The sequence below is a fragment of the Pholcus phalangioides genome, unplaced genomic scaffold, assembly GCF_987345545.1.
Source record: "Pholcus phalangioides strain wild (caught in Gottingen) unplaced genomic scaffold, Ppha-v1.0 ptg000024l_1, whole genome shotgun sequence".
Lineage (NCBI taxonomy): Eukaryota > Metazoa > Arthropoda > Arachnida > Araneae > Pholcidae > Pholcus > Pholcus phalangioides.
Window position 1 is genome coordinate 4893280 of NW_028301616.1, and position 13916 is coordinate 4907195.

A 13916-nucleotide genomic window follows, 5' to 3' on the forward strand; every position below is an offset into this window, starting at 1 on the left:
ATCACGAAATTCTTGATTATGCAAGAAACATTCATTCTATGTTATACTTTATAATGATGAAAAAAAATTTTTTGGTGTACTTACTTCCGATCCATTAGTGTAATAACGAGAAATTTTTCCATTTGCACCTGCGTCCATATCTTTGGCACGGAAGAAGGGTGGCAGCGTTGTTCCAAGAGGAAGGTTTTCTGGTAACTCCAGAGCATATTTTTCTGTAAAAAAAATTATTCAATTTTATTTTGTAGGTATATCTTGTGTTCAAATAATCACTTTGAAGTGTGCAAAGTACAAAAATCAGGGTACCCTTTTTTTTATTTGTTTTTCTACTCAGTCAAACTTCTGTATATTTTTGGTCCAAATAAAAGACTTGTAAAATCAAGAAGCATTTTTTGAAAGGGGAAAGCAACTGTAGTTAATGCAAGCACCATCTATTGGCAGGAATGTTAACTTACTATTTGGATAATCTGAATCATCAAAACACATGATTTGTTTTATGTCTAACTATTACCAAAATTCACTCTCCTTTATTATGAATCTCATGTGGATAAATATTATATATTGAAGAAATATAAAGATTGAAGGTAGGAAATGAAACAAAAAATGTACTCAGTCATCTAGAATAAGCATTTACAGTATAACCCCTCTCCACAAAAACTTCCTTCAGTAAAAGTTTTTGCCACCCCAGCAAACATTTTTCATCCACCCTCACCCCAACTTTGCAATTTGATAATTTTATAGTGGGGTTCTTTGTTCCCACCTAAGACTGCTGCCTCCTTCCAGTTCCGGCTCAGGATACAGTCACCTCTTTTTTACTGCCAAATAATAATTTCCCTTTGTATAATAAAAGTATGCATTTCAAATCCCTGATTAACGATCACCCCCCTCTTTTATGGACAAAATTTTTTTTTGTCTTGCTGGTGCCTGAGAGATTTCATTGTATTTTGGCAAAATCTCAAAGTAATTTTGAATTGATGGTACTATAAATCACTGGCTAATTAGGTGCCACTGCTATTGCTACACTGTACATGCAACTCGTAAAAATTCCTCTGAAGAATTTCTAATGAATCAGTATATGCTGACATGTATTGTGTGTATATGCATGGTCCTAACACATTTATAATGTATAGTTATACATCGCTGGCATCTGTCTTCCACATTGGAAGTACCACCCCTGATCTAGCACCCAGGACATCAGAACTGCCTGCCCTCCCCTAATAATGACCTTGGAATGAGAAAAATTATTTCAAAAGTTATTACCTTCATCAAACTTTGGAGTATTGTCATTTACATCTTCAATAACAATGATAACTGTTACTGTTGTATTGAGCATATTGCTGGATTGCTGATCCCTGGCATAAACCTGCGATGAGAAAAAAACGAAGAATGAAAATATAAATTTTAATGAATGGTAATGTAAATTGTTGGATGTATAATCTAATGTAATGCAAAACACATGGAATATTGGAGAGATCAATTTTTTTTTCATATTCAATAATGAGAGAACAAAGCAGTGTGGTCTTAATGCATGAACCCACCCAGGCATGGCCTGAGGGCCTCAAGAGAAAAGGGGCCTCACAAAAATGAAATGTGGTTTCAATTTCTGAGAATTCGCCATGTACGGCCTCAGAAAAATCATTTGGCCCGGGGGCCCATGGTGCTCTTAAGACTGCCCTGGACCAAAGAAAATATGATGTTAGCTCAAGGCTGCAGTGGGGGGGGGGGACTTGGAGGGGTCTGGTTCCCCAGAAAATGTAAGAAAATGACTGAAAAAAGGGAAAAAGATGGCCAAATCTGTTGTTCTATCTCTTTGGTCCCCCAAAATGAAAGTGGTTCCCTTCCAAACGAAATTTCTGGCAACTGGCCTGTATTAGTTAATGTATAAAATGTAAAAAAAAACTACATCAACAGTACTCAAGGCGTTATTTTAAGAAGATGATATCGAAGGAAAATGAAAAAGAAAATGAGATTTTACCTTCAATTGAAAAGCTTGTTGATTATTTGGCGGATCTCGATCCACAGTGTCCATAAGAACGAGTTCTCCAGTAGATGGATTAATCCAGAATCTTTCTTGATCATTTCCTTCAACAATCCAGAACGCAATCGATTGGTCACTTAGTGGTCGGTGTGGGTTTGTCGCATTCAAGAAACCAACGGTCGAACTCCTTGGTAAATTTTCTGGGATTTTGAATTGATAAGATTGTCTGCTGAAAACCACCAGCTCATCATTTACATCCTAAAATTTAAAAGATATCAAAACAAACTTTAGTAAATTGGTAACATATGTGTGTAATATTATTGAAGTTTAGGGTACTATTGAACAATAGGAGTAGATTAAAATTGTTTCTCACCATCACTCTCACAACTAGTTTCACAAATGGGTTAGCAAGGGCAGCGGCTTGTGGACCCTGGAAAGGTTTTACGTTCCTAGCAGCAACATGAAGTACATATTCAGACTGTCTCTCAAAGTTCAATTTGTCCGCTGTTCTGACAATACCTTTATCTTCATCAATGGTGAACATTTTTTCCTCGTTGCCTCCAACAATAAGATATTTCACGACTGAATTTTCTCCAGTGTCGTCATCTTTGGCCTATTTGAAGAAATTTTATGAATTGTTTCAATACTGTGTCATACTAAACTAAAACATGAAATAATACAATGGATATGAATGATGAGATTTAAAGTGCAAAATCTAGCATAGAGATTCTGATAGGATCGTGTGAATGAGTGTAAATTTACACTAAGAAATAACAAATTTGAAAATAAATTCAAAAAATTCAATCATTATTTAGTAGGATCGAGCAGGGACTAAGCGGTAAAGATCAATTACTCATTTTAGTTTTAGCAAAAGATAAGCTGAAGAAATCAATTAACCATTTTATGTTTAGCAGAAGATAAGCTACAGAGATCAAGTGCTCATTTTATTTTTAGCAGGCGATAAGCCACAGAGATAACCACTCATTTCAGAAATATTAAAATTTAAGGCTGATAAAGGAAGACAAAAAAAATATAAATTTTCAATGCCCATGGTTTGTGTTACTCACATGCATATTATGGACGAGGTATGGTGGACTCTCTTCCTCTGGCACATTGACAACATACGTATCTGAATCAAAATAAGGTGGATTGTCATTGATATCTTCCACATGAATACCAACTGTTGCAGTACCACTGAGTTGAGGAGTTCCAGCATCGAAAGCAACAACAAGAAACTCTAACATAGCCTCCCTTTCTCTGTCCAGTCGTCTTTGGCTGATGATATTTCCTGCTTCATCAATAACGAACGCTTCTTGGGCCTGATCACCCAGAAGTTTATAACGGACTATTGAATTGCGACCGGAATCACCATCAATAGCCTATAAAAATAACAAAATAAATTAATACAAATTTTTGAATATTTCTTATGTTATTAGCTTGAACTTAGAATAAAATTTCTGATTACTAGAGCTGTGAAAGACACTCCAAACATGATAGAATAAATCAGATATACTTTTAAAAATTGTGATAATACATACCATTATGGTTCCAACTGTTACATTAGCATGCATCTCTTCAACTGTAGAGAAATTGTAATAACTGTGAGTAAAGACGGGCTGTTGGTCATTTATATCCACAACTTTCACTGTCATAGGAGAAACAGCAGTCTGTAAACAGAACAAAATGAAATGATAAAATAAAAAATACAATAAAGTAAAATGATACAGTTTTCAGACAATAAGTGGATCATGTACGCAAAGCAAAATGAAGTCAAACATAACTACTAGTTACCCTAAAAAAAGTGTTTGGAATGAATTCATTTTGAAAATATTTCAGTTTAAATAACAATCAGCAATTTGGAATATTCTAATTTATACATGACAGAATAACCAGCTTAAACGGATATCGAAGATCCCTTGATCAAGCTTCAAGTTTTATGACCACGCTTCCATTCTTACACCATCATTAACTTCATCAGAATTTTCCCTCATGCTTGACACCAGAGGTTGAGAAATTGCATAATCTTTGGCAATTCCAGTTTTAGTTTTATTATTATTATTATTGCTTCCAAAACTTTTAAATTGTCGCACAAACTCAAATAGGTTTTTTTTTCTAATTTCAAGACATTGCATGAAGCCATGGCTTTTCTATGGAAGAAATTATGATTCTAGAGAACTTTATTCTATATTCCAAAAGTAAACTTACATTAACTCCATCGGAAACCTGTACAAGAAGATCAAAGCTTTGCTTCTTTTCATAATCCAACACAGCTGCAGTGTACACCTGTCCACTATAATAATAATGGCAAAGATCGTAGATGAATACATTTTTCCCTAATGTGCACTATAAATTTTAAAAGCCTAATAAAGTTACTCGATATTTATCAGAGAAAATGAATCGTACCTTATTTCGTTTACAATAAAATTTCCCTCATCGTTGCCAGCAACAATGGAATATCTTAGATTTGTGTCTGCATCTGGATCTTTGGCCTGAAAAAAATAAAAGGATATTGAATTGAATACAGGTGAAAAGAAATAATAATGATTTTTGATAATATTCATTTTGGAAATACAATTTGATCTGTAAATTTATATAACATATAATTTGGGTTTGGATATTACGAAATGCTGTGTCCAAAAAGTATTCCAAATTAAGAAAAGTATGCTAAATATAATTGCATGGAAGTGCTATTATACAAAACATTATGGGGGGGGGGGTCACCTTCTGAACAAGAAAAATGTGTGAATGTGATTAAATGTCTTTTTTTATATAGCTGTGAAAGGGCTAAAATAGGATACTTTGAAAGTAATAAAAGGATAAATATTGTGGAAATTGAGTTTAATTTGCATAAAGTATAAAATAGTTTCATTTGCATAATATCACATGAAATCAAACAAAATTCAAAAATTGCAGAAAATTAATTTTTACTATTTCTTTAATTAACTTTCACTTTTCTCATGCATTTTTCCATTTCACATGTTTTTTTGAATATGCCCATGTAAAAAAAAATATCTTAGATGTTCTAGATATGCAGGAGGTAATTTTGTAATGGTCATTTTGGGAATGTCTATACTAAAATGTTAAACTGCTGCCTCTCGATATAATGATCATCCCTCTACAATGATATTTTTTCTTGGTTTGCAGAGTGTTTTCTCAGCCACCTCATTGGGCATTTTACCTGCTGTGGCTTTTGTGTTTGTCTTTGCATTTGTATCAATACACTTCCACTGCATTTGCAAATAGGGTTACCAGACATATTCCTTTTGGGGGGCATGTCCTCTTTTCTGATCCATGTGTCATCCTTTGTCATTTCAAGCATCCCCCCTTCTACGTTAAAAAAAAATTCGCCCCTTTGTCTTCCTTTTCAGGTTTACAGAATTAGTTTTCTTTTTATCTGGAAATTTTTTTTCACTCTGAAACATATATCTCTTAACTGATATGAGTGTGTTTTATATGAGTAGTTTTTTTTTCAGACACATGTTTACATGCTTTGGCCAATCGAGCTCGTAATTCCCAGAATATAAGAGCCCAAGTTGTCTCCAAGCAGTGCAGATGCTATTCCAACTATGGTCCACCAAAAAGACTGTCAGAAAAAAAAAACAGCTCCGAAAGAAGAAGGAAACTGCAACATTCATCTTGAGAGAATACCATTGCTTGCTCACCAACAGTTAATGTCAGGTACTTAAGGAGGAGGGGCTATCTTTTCTATTCAGAAATATAGGATGCAAACAACAATCAATGCTGATTCTTTGGCAAAATATCAACCCTCCCCAAAAAAAGTCCTTCTGAGGGTAGAGCTTAACAAGGCTATGAAAACTTTCCAAAATGCCAATAAATGTAACAAAAGACAAGGTTGTTGGCCAAAGAAACCCTCTCATCATGCTTCAGTCAAAGCAATAAAACTGACCAGAGGGTGGGAACAATTCATTATAAGGGAAGGGGAACTGATAATTATTTTCTTTTTTTCGCTTTTGTAATTGTTCTGTTTTAGTTGGGGTAAAATTATTGTGGTGCAGTTTTTGTAAGTATAGTGGGACACACATCTGTTGTGAAAATTAGGAAAATTGACGTAACCAAGGCATGCGTAAGCTTAATCTTTTCTCGGATTTTGAACCTGGTAACCCTATCTGTAAAGAAACTAAATGTCTAAAGTAAAACTAATTGTACCTTATATTTGTATACAGTAATTATAATATATATGCAGACGTGGCAATCTACTAAATATGTTTCTATGTCTTCAGAAGAGTAGAAAAGAGTGTTCAAAACTACAATACTTTGAAGGTAAAGAATTAAAGACAAAAACTAAGATAGAATAATAATGAACATTATTGATAATGAATTGTCATATCAAATGTGAGAATAAATCATACACTAACCTGCAGCTGATAGACTAGAGCACCAGGGGGTAAGGATTCTCCAATCGAAGCTTCATATGGTGCGCCAATGAACTCTGGTGCATTATTGTTTATATCTTTGATGTTTACATTTACAACTGCAACAGATGACCTAAAAATGAAATATTTCGATTAAATATATTTATATTAAACAGTATTTTTATTAGTATTTTGGTTAATTGATAATTTATTAATTCAGGAAATTGACAAAGAAAACATGCAGGAAATAATTAAAATTTACATACAAGTTATTTCTCTAAAATTTGCGGTTCATTATTCAAATACCTTCTTTCAGATTCGATGAGGGCTAGATCAGAAGCTTGCACAAAGAAAGTATATCTAGCTGGTTTTTCCCTGATATCTTTAAAGGACTCCAGTATATACACAGAACCATTCTCTGGATGAACGTCGAAAGGCACAGTCTGGCTAAGGCTGTCATTCTGGCGAGTGTACCTCACAATACCATTGAGATTCAGATCAGGATCAAGAGCTATAACCTGTGTAATAAAAAGCAGGCACAAAATGTATTTTGGAAAACCCATTCACAAACAAATGTTTTAATTCTTTTATCACACTGATACAAAATTGCTCACCTGACCAACGACTGAATGTGGTGGATCAACTTCAGTGGCACTGAACGAATAAACGCTGCTGGGGAAAAATTGAGGATTGTTGTCATTGGCGTCAAGCAAATGGACTTCAACAGTGGCAGGCATAGCTTTAGCATTTGAGTTGACATTTGGCTTCTTTTCTTTGGCATACACCTTCATTCTAATGACATCTTTAGTTTCTCGATCGAGTTTGCTTGGATCTTTTACGCTCACCGAACCACCTTGAGGATCGATCGAGAAAGCTCCAGATTCATCTTCCAGCTCGTATCTGAATTCTGCATTATCTCCCTGGAAAGTATAATTAAATTAGAACACATTAGAGAAGGAAACACAGGGTGTCTCATAAATTCGTACATAGTTCAGAAATTTATAAAAATTGAGGAAACTGATATATTTGAATGCATTTCACAAGAAAATTATTCTAACGGAGGGGTATTTTTTTTTTTGGCACCTAAAAAAAATTTAGTCAAATTTTTGTCAATGGAGGGCCTGGCCTGGGTATAAGGCCCCAACATTTAAGTGCCTGAAGGCACAGATGTGATATTTTCCGGTGGGCATTATCTTCCAAATTTATTTTCGAATGCTTTTTTTTGTGACCATGATATAGTCGTTGGATAGCTATTCTCGGGTCCCTGAAGTACATCAGAATGTTCATGGACACTGGTACAGTAGCGTAACAAGGACTTTTCAAAAATAGGTGATTATCTCGGCGTGGGGGGAGGAAGGTTAATCACCAAAATTCCCCGTTTGCGTATGCACTGGGGGATTGGGAAATCCCGTTTTAGAGGGCCGTAAAATACCTAAGTCTGCCCCAGAACGCACCTACACAATGAAAGTTGCTTCTCCGACACATCACCCTGGATTCGTCCCTCCTGACACATTGTCCTGGATTGCATCTGTTTGCAACATCCTATATTGAGATTTTTTAAATGATGACTTTATTATCGACACTTTCTTTTACTGACAATTTTTTTATATATTGAAGGAAAAGATATGTATATACAACTTTCAAATTGAATGTCTGAATGTCATCATTATATTCAAACTTAATCAAAAAAAGAAAATAATAATAAATAAGTAAATAAATAATAACAATAATTTGGGTTTTTACGATTAACAATAGTTTTTTGAAACTTCTAAATGTTACAGACAATAATATTAAAAACTTATTAGGGAAAAAGAACTTCACAACTATAAAATATATATATATTTTTATATACAGTAATAAATTACCGAATCTTCATCGAAAGCAGACACTTGGACAACAGTAAATCCAGGAGGTAGGTTTTCCATAACAGTGATGTTGTATATTTCATATTCAAATTCTGGCACATTATCATTGACATCAAGTACTTGTACATCAACTTTGGCTAAGGCAGTTCTCAAGCTGTTATCAGTCTGGGTGGCCTATAAAAATGAAGATAACAGAATATTCAAAATCATTTTACACTAATTTACATTTGAGAGTGATGATGAATGTTGTCTTCCCAACAGATCAGTGGTTTCCAAAGTGTGGGTGATCCCCCTAGTTCCAATTATACAGGGTTCTCAGACCCTAGTTCATTGATACGACAATAGGGGTATATCGCGAGGTTCTCCAAAATAAAAACGTCCAAATAAGAAATTCATTTTTATTTTTTAAAAAAATGTCAAAACTAAATAATGACTTTAATCAGTTGAGCTGTATTTGCACAATAATCAATATATCAAGTTAGCACATATTACAGGGTGACCCAGAGAGAACCATGGCTATTTCAATATTGCATATTTCTCAAAAATTGAAATCACAGAATATGTGATAAAATAATATATGTGAATATAAGGGAGAAAATGTCTACGTTTTATGAACAATTTTTAATGGTTGATTTTCAAGTGCAGAATTATTTTGAAATCGGATGATTCTTTCTAAATCACCCTGTATACGAAAATCAAGGAGAATATACACCTCGCTACATCTTGCATAAGGAACACTAAATACATCAAAAAACAAAGTAAGTATTTATATAATATTAAAAAAAAATTAATAATCGGTTAGAAGCCATTATCGCCTAATTAAAACCGAAATAAGCGTTCCGAAAAGTGCTTATGGGACAGCACATTTACTGACGAAAAATCAGAATATCCCGGAAAACAATGACATATGGTCAGTCTGTCTATGTATAGAGATTCAAAAAGTTTTGGTCAAAAGGGGGCAGCGCTTCAAAAAACGATGGAACTACTACAATGTAGTATTCCTTCACGATATAGAACAATAGATTTAAGCATGTTATCACCCATTTTTGGCTGACATAGTTGAGCAAGAGTGTGACGTCAGTATTTTTTTTAAACGATTTCCGACACATTGCTAGGAGTGACAAACCTGCAATGGTGGACGTAATCAAAGATGGACGTATATGCTGCTACTTTTTTTTTTAACCTATACGGCCCCGGGCAAAGTCAAATTCAGGGGGGGTGGGACTTGCTACGAGGGTAGAAATACCAACATGACATCAAATATGACATGAAATACCATGACATCAAATCTCATTATCATGGAGTCCCCCCATGTGCCCGGATGGGCTCATGCGTTAACAACCCCGTGGCAGTCTTAAAGTTAACAGGGCCGCAGCGTGCCTTCTCAGGGCAGACTTGAAAGGAACAAAAATTTGTGGGGACCTATTCGGCTCCGGGCACGGAGCAGCGCCTCGGTTGCACCAGCCTAGACACACGCCTGGTCTTGAATACAGTGTCGTGTTAACGCATGGGCCCACCCGGGCACGGCTCGGGGGCTTCAGGAGAAGAGGGGCCTCACAAAAATGAGATCCGGTTGAAATTTTCTAGAATTTACAAGGTAAGGCCACAGAAAAACCACTTTGCCCGGGAGCGCATGAAGCTCATCTTAAGACGGCTATGTTTGAATATTGATTAATGACTTCGAATTCTATTCGATTTCCTGTACCGATATTTTTGTATTAGAAATTCACATAAATATTGTTTGAACGCTGGGATGCCTGCTGCCACCGGATGAATGGAAACAAAACTATCTTATAAATTTTCCAACTGAAATTGACTGTTGTTTTGAACCTGTATGAAGCACAAAAATGAATAATATGCGGTAGGAAATCACATATTATCATTTATTTTCGTGCTGCATTGTGACATAGATCTTGTGCGTCAAAATACCGGTTAATTTGTATTTATGTTTTTCGCAACAGTGTGATTGCAAAAAGTGATTTTGCAGCAAACATAAAAACATAGTAGCCGACATTTTGGTACATTAAATTTACACTAGTGTGCAGGATAAAAACGAATATTGCTTTGTATTATACCCTATTTTCTTCATTTTTTTATGCTGCAAACAGATTTAAAACCAATGGCCAATTTCATTCGACGAATTATAACAGATAGTTCTGTTTTTATTCGATAGATGGCAGCAGCAATTCCAGCTCAATGATGTTTCTCGCATGTATGATAATATAATAGATTTTGAAATATTTCCTTTCTCCAACTTATTATGCTGGCCTGCGAATTGTTTACTTGGTTTATACCAGTTCTCAAGTAGCTAAACGTTTGAAGGACACTGTTGTGGAGTATTATAATTTGTCATTTGTCTTGTGCGAATGAATTATTTCACACTCGGAAACTTTGCACTTCCAAAAAAAAAAAAAAATTTCAAAAAAATTTGAAATTTTAAGATGCGTTCAAAGAGATATCTCTCTCTTATTGTAGATTTATGATGAAAAAATTCCTAACAGCTTTTTCAATATCAAAATTTTTTGGTCGAGGGTTTCATACTGCAAGAATTCGGTTACCGATAAAACAATCGCTATGGTCACTCATAACCCTCGAGACTTTTATTGTATTCATTTTAGGTATACAACACTACAATTCCTTGTGACGTCCTAATCACCTCGTGGAAGTACATGTAAAAAAAAATTCATCGAAAATTTTCTTTCCGAAGAGAACGCTAAACCCATAAGGAAAACCTTAAAAAAAACCTTGACGTGCCACCGACAGTCACAAAAGGTCTAATTACTTAATTAGCGTTTCTTGACAGCTCAAAGGCGCTAATTCACGATTTTCTTTGGATATCTTCAAAGATAAAGACCCGAACTTTCTCAACTCTGACAGGGCTGTTTGTTACTGTGAAGCGAATCCATCATGATCAATGAGGTTCAAGATTATCTATTTTTTTATGTCACCCGTTAAATAACATATTTTACGCCTAAGAAAACGTGTTAATCAATGTCACGTAACAGAAAGTTTTCAGTAATCCATTGTGGGTATAATCAGATTCAAAATATTTAATGGAGTGTTTTATAGTTACATTCTCAAGAGTCCTTGAAAAAAATTTTCTTTTACTTTAAGAAAATGAATGAAGTTGTGATTATTTAACTAATCGAGTGAGAATATGAAACGTTTTTTTTTCCCCTTAATTTTCTTATTAACAAAATAAAATGAGTCAGTGAAATCATCCCTAAGGATACAAAATAATAACACAAAAATATATTTTAATTTTCCCTCTCAGTTCTTTCTACCGATTTCTACTGAGGTCAACATCAGACAATGAAAGAGTTCACTGAGAAGTGTGTCAGTAGATAGTGAGTGGAATGAGTGAGAGAGAAGGATGCCAGCCCAAGGTAAGTTAGGCGTTCACTTTCGATGTTGTAGCCATTGGAACAAACAACAAGCTGTTTGAAGCATCAACTTCTTTTTAAGAGGTCAGGTCTCGGTGAAGAAGAGAGAGCGAGAGAGAAGTAATACAAAAGAAAAATATACTACATTATAAAAAGAAGAATAAAAAAAGAGTGATACACTCCTTACTTTTGATTTTTGTTTTTAGATTTTTTTCCCTCCGAATACGTCCTTGCCATTTTACGATTCCTTAACGGCATTAAAGAATCCATCTTACGCTATCATTTTGTTTTGTGCATATGGAAATGCATTCCTGAATATTTATGCTGCATTTCGAAACCGTTTTCTCTCTTACCGCGAAATAAGTGATGCCAAAAAGTAACCAGCTGTTATGATATTAGGGAAAATTACTTGAGAGCAAATTTTGTTAGCCACTCGGAAACTATGTACTTATTTAGTGTATTGTGAGATGTGAGTTACTGCTCCGACAGGGGGTTACTAAAACAAAACTCACGAAGTTGTCCAGAACAGTTTTTGGAATCAGAAGTGCCGACATAGAAAAAACATTGAGGAAGACTGCAAATCGCCATTCATGCCGTATATACGGGCTTGAGTCGTATCATAGGGTCTTAAGAGTATCATGGGGCCCCCGAGCTAAGTGGTTTTTCGCAGGCCCAACCTGGCAAATCAGAGAAAATTTCGACCGGATCTCATTTTTGTGAGACCCCACTTCTCTTGACGCCCCCGGGTCATGCCCGGGTGAGCCCATGCGTTAAGACCCGGGCCCATGCTTTAAGACGGCACTGGCAAGGGTTTCGTCCAACCAAACATGTTCATCAATCAATCGTTATACAATCTATGTATGTCTCGACAATGGTAACTGAATACCAAATTGAGTTTTTTGTTATTTGCGGGTTTACAAATTAAACCTGCAACAATCTGTACGGATAATCTTCTACTTTTTTAACCGTACGCGATTCATGATCTATCGACGATTTTCAGTTTAAACCATTGCTCCAGTTAAGGAGCGGGACCGTGTCAGTAAAAGATGTGCAGTTTCCTGGTTATAATATCGTCAGTGGCGCCGGAGCCGGAGGAGCTGTGGGTGCATCCACGGAAATTGGTAGAACGGGACCGAGCAACCTCTAGAATTGATTCAGAAATCATAATTTTCTTCATGAAACTCAAGACGAGCTCCCGCAGGTTCCAGTCACTTCCGATGCCCCTGAATATTGCAGCACATGGACTTGAAACGATGAGAGGAGCATACAAAAGCATGTAAAAAACTATCTCTAATGCTTGAAAGCAGCGGTTCTCAAAATATGAAAGACAGATGGCAGTACCAGGGGTGTAGCCAGGATCGACCATTGAATGGGGCTCAAAAGTCTTGGGAGGTGGGGGGTAGAAAAATTTTCTTCCCGAGAATTTTGAGTTACCAACCTTTAAAAAAGATTTAAATTAACAGAAATTGATTGAACGAGTAGCATATAACAGGTATACTCTTTCGATATTTTAATTTTTTTTTACTGAAATATTACTTTTTTCTTCTAATTTAAATTGGCTTTGGGGGGGGGGGGCACTAGCATTTTATGCCTCCCTTCCTGCTTACGCAGCACCAGTATAACACGAAACAAAAACACAACACTAACATAAATACGTTACGGCCAACCAGTTACAAAGCCGTTACACGCGCATGCGCTTTGTGCAATGCATTTTCCCGATTTTTCACGATCTGTATCCCTAGCCACAGACAATAGATTTAAAACTTAGACACTATTGTCAGGCCCTCTTCAATGAGTATCTCCACTATGTTAAAATGGCTCTATGGGTATTTAAAATTTTTACCTCGCCGCACACCCGATGAGCTTACATTCTCGCAAACGTTGGAATAATCATTAATTATAATCAACACAATCACTTGTACCATGAAAAATTTTCGGACATGCAGCCCTGATTACAAATACAAATACAAATACAACGCCACAACAGGCAAATTGCCCAACGAGGTGGCTGACTTAAGAACATCATGGATCCCCGAGCCCCTACCTACTACTGCTACACCACACATGCACCCCCCCGGAACCCCCCAACGAATCGGTGCATGCGGGAATGTGCGTGTACGTGTAGTGCAACCTGACGTAAAGTTTTGTTTCTGTGTAATGCTTGTTATGTGTAGTGCTGTCATCTGCCCCCAATTTTACTAACTATGAGTGAAGTGTTATGATTGAATGATTTATCGTTGTAGGACTGTTGCTCTCTGTGGCGAGACTTTTTAACGGGGAGATCGGCTCGCATTAGCGCCTTGAAGTTGGAAACCACAGA

At 35.8% G+C, this 13916-nt stretch overlaps 1 protein-coding gene across 3 annotated transcripts in view; it reads right to left on the minus strand.

Moving 5' to 3' along the window:
• The window catches only part of LOC149068618 (protocadherin Fat 3-like), a 181316-nt gene that overhangs the window by 31890 nt on the left and 135510 nt on the right, over positions 1 to 13916 (minus strand). For all 3 annotated transcript variants that reach the window (XM_089250408.1, XM_089250406.1, XM_089250409.1), the window contains exons 12-23: positions 8214 to 8387; positions 6963 to 7268; positions 6655 to 6866; positions 6352 to 6481; positions 4379 to 4464; positions 4181 to 4265; positions 3514 to 3642; positions 3043 to 3354; positions 2349 to 2588; positions 1973 to 2233; positions 1258 to 1360; positions 85 to 212 (exon numbers count right to left, since the gene is read on the minus strand). In XM_089250408.1, coding sequence (XP_089106534.1) covers positions 85 to 212; positions 1258 to 1360; positions 1973 to 2233; positions 2349 to 2588; positions 3043 to 3354; positions 3514 to 3642; positions 4181 to 4265; positions 4379 to 4464; positions 6352 to 6481; positions 6655 to 6866; positions 6963 to 7268; positions 8214 to 8387 — 2166 coding nt within the window. The remainder of the gene's footprint in view (positions 1 to 84; positions 213 to 1257; positions 1361 to 1972; positions 2234 to 2348; positions 2589 to 3042; positions 3355 to 3513; positions 3643 to 4180; positions 4266 to 4378; positions 4465 to 6351; positions 6482 to 6654; positions 6867 to 6962; positions 7269 to 8213; positions 8388 to 13916) is intronic.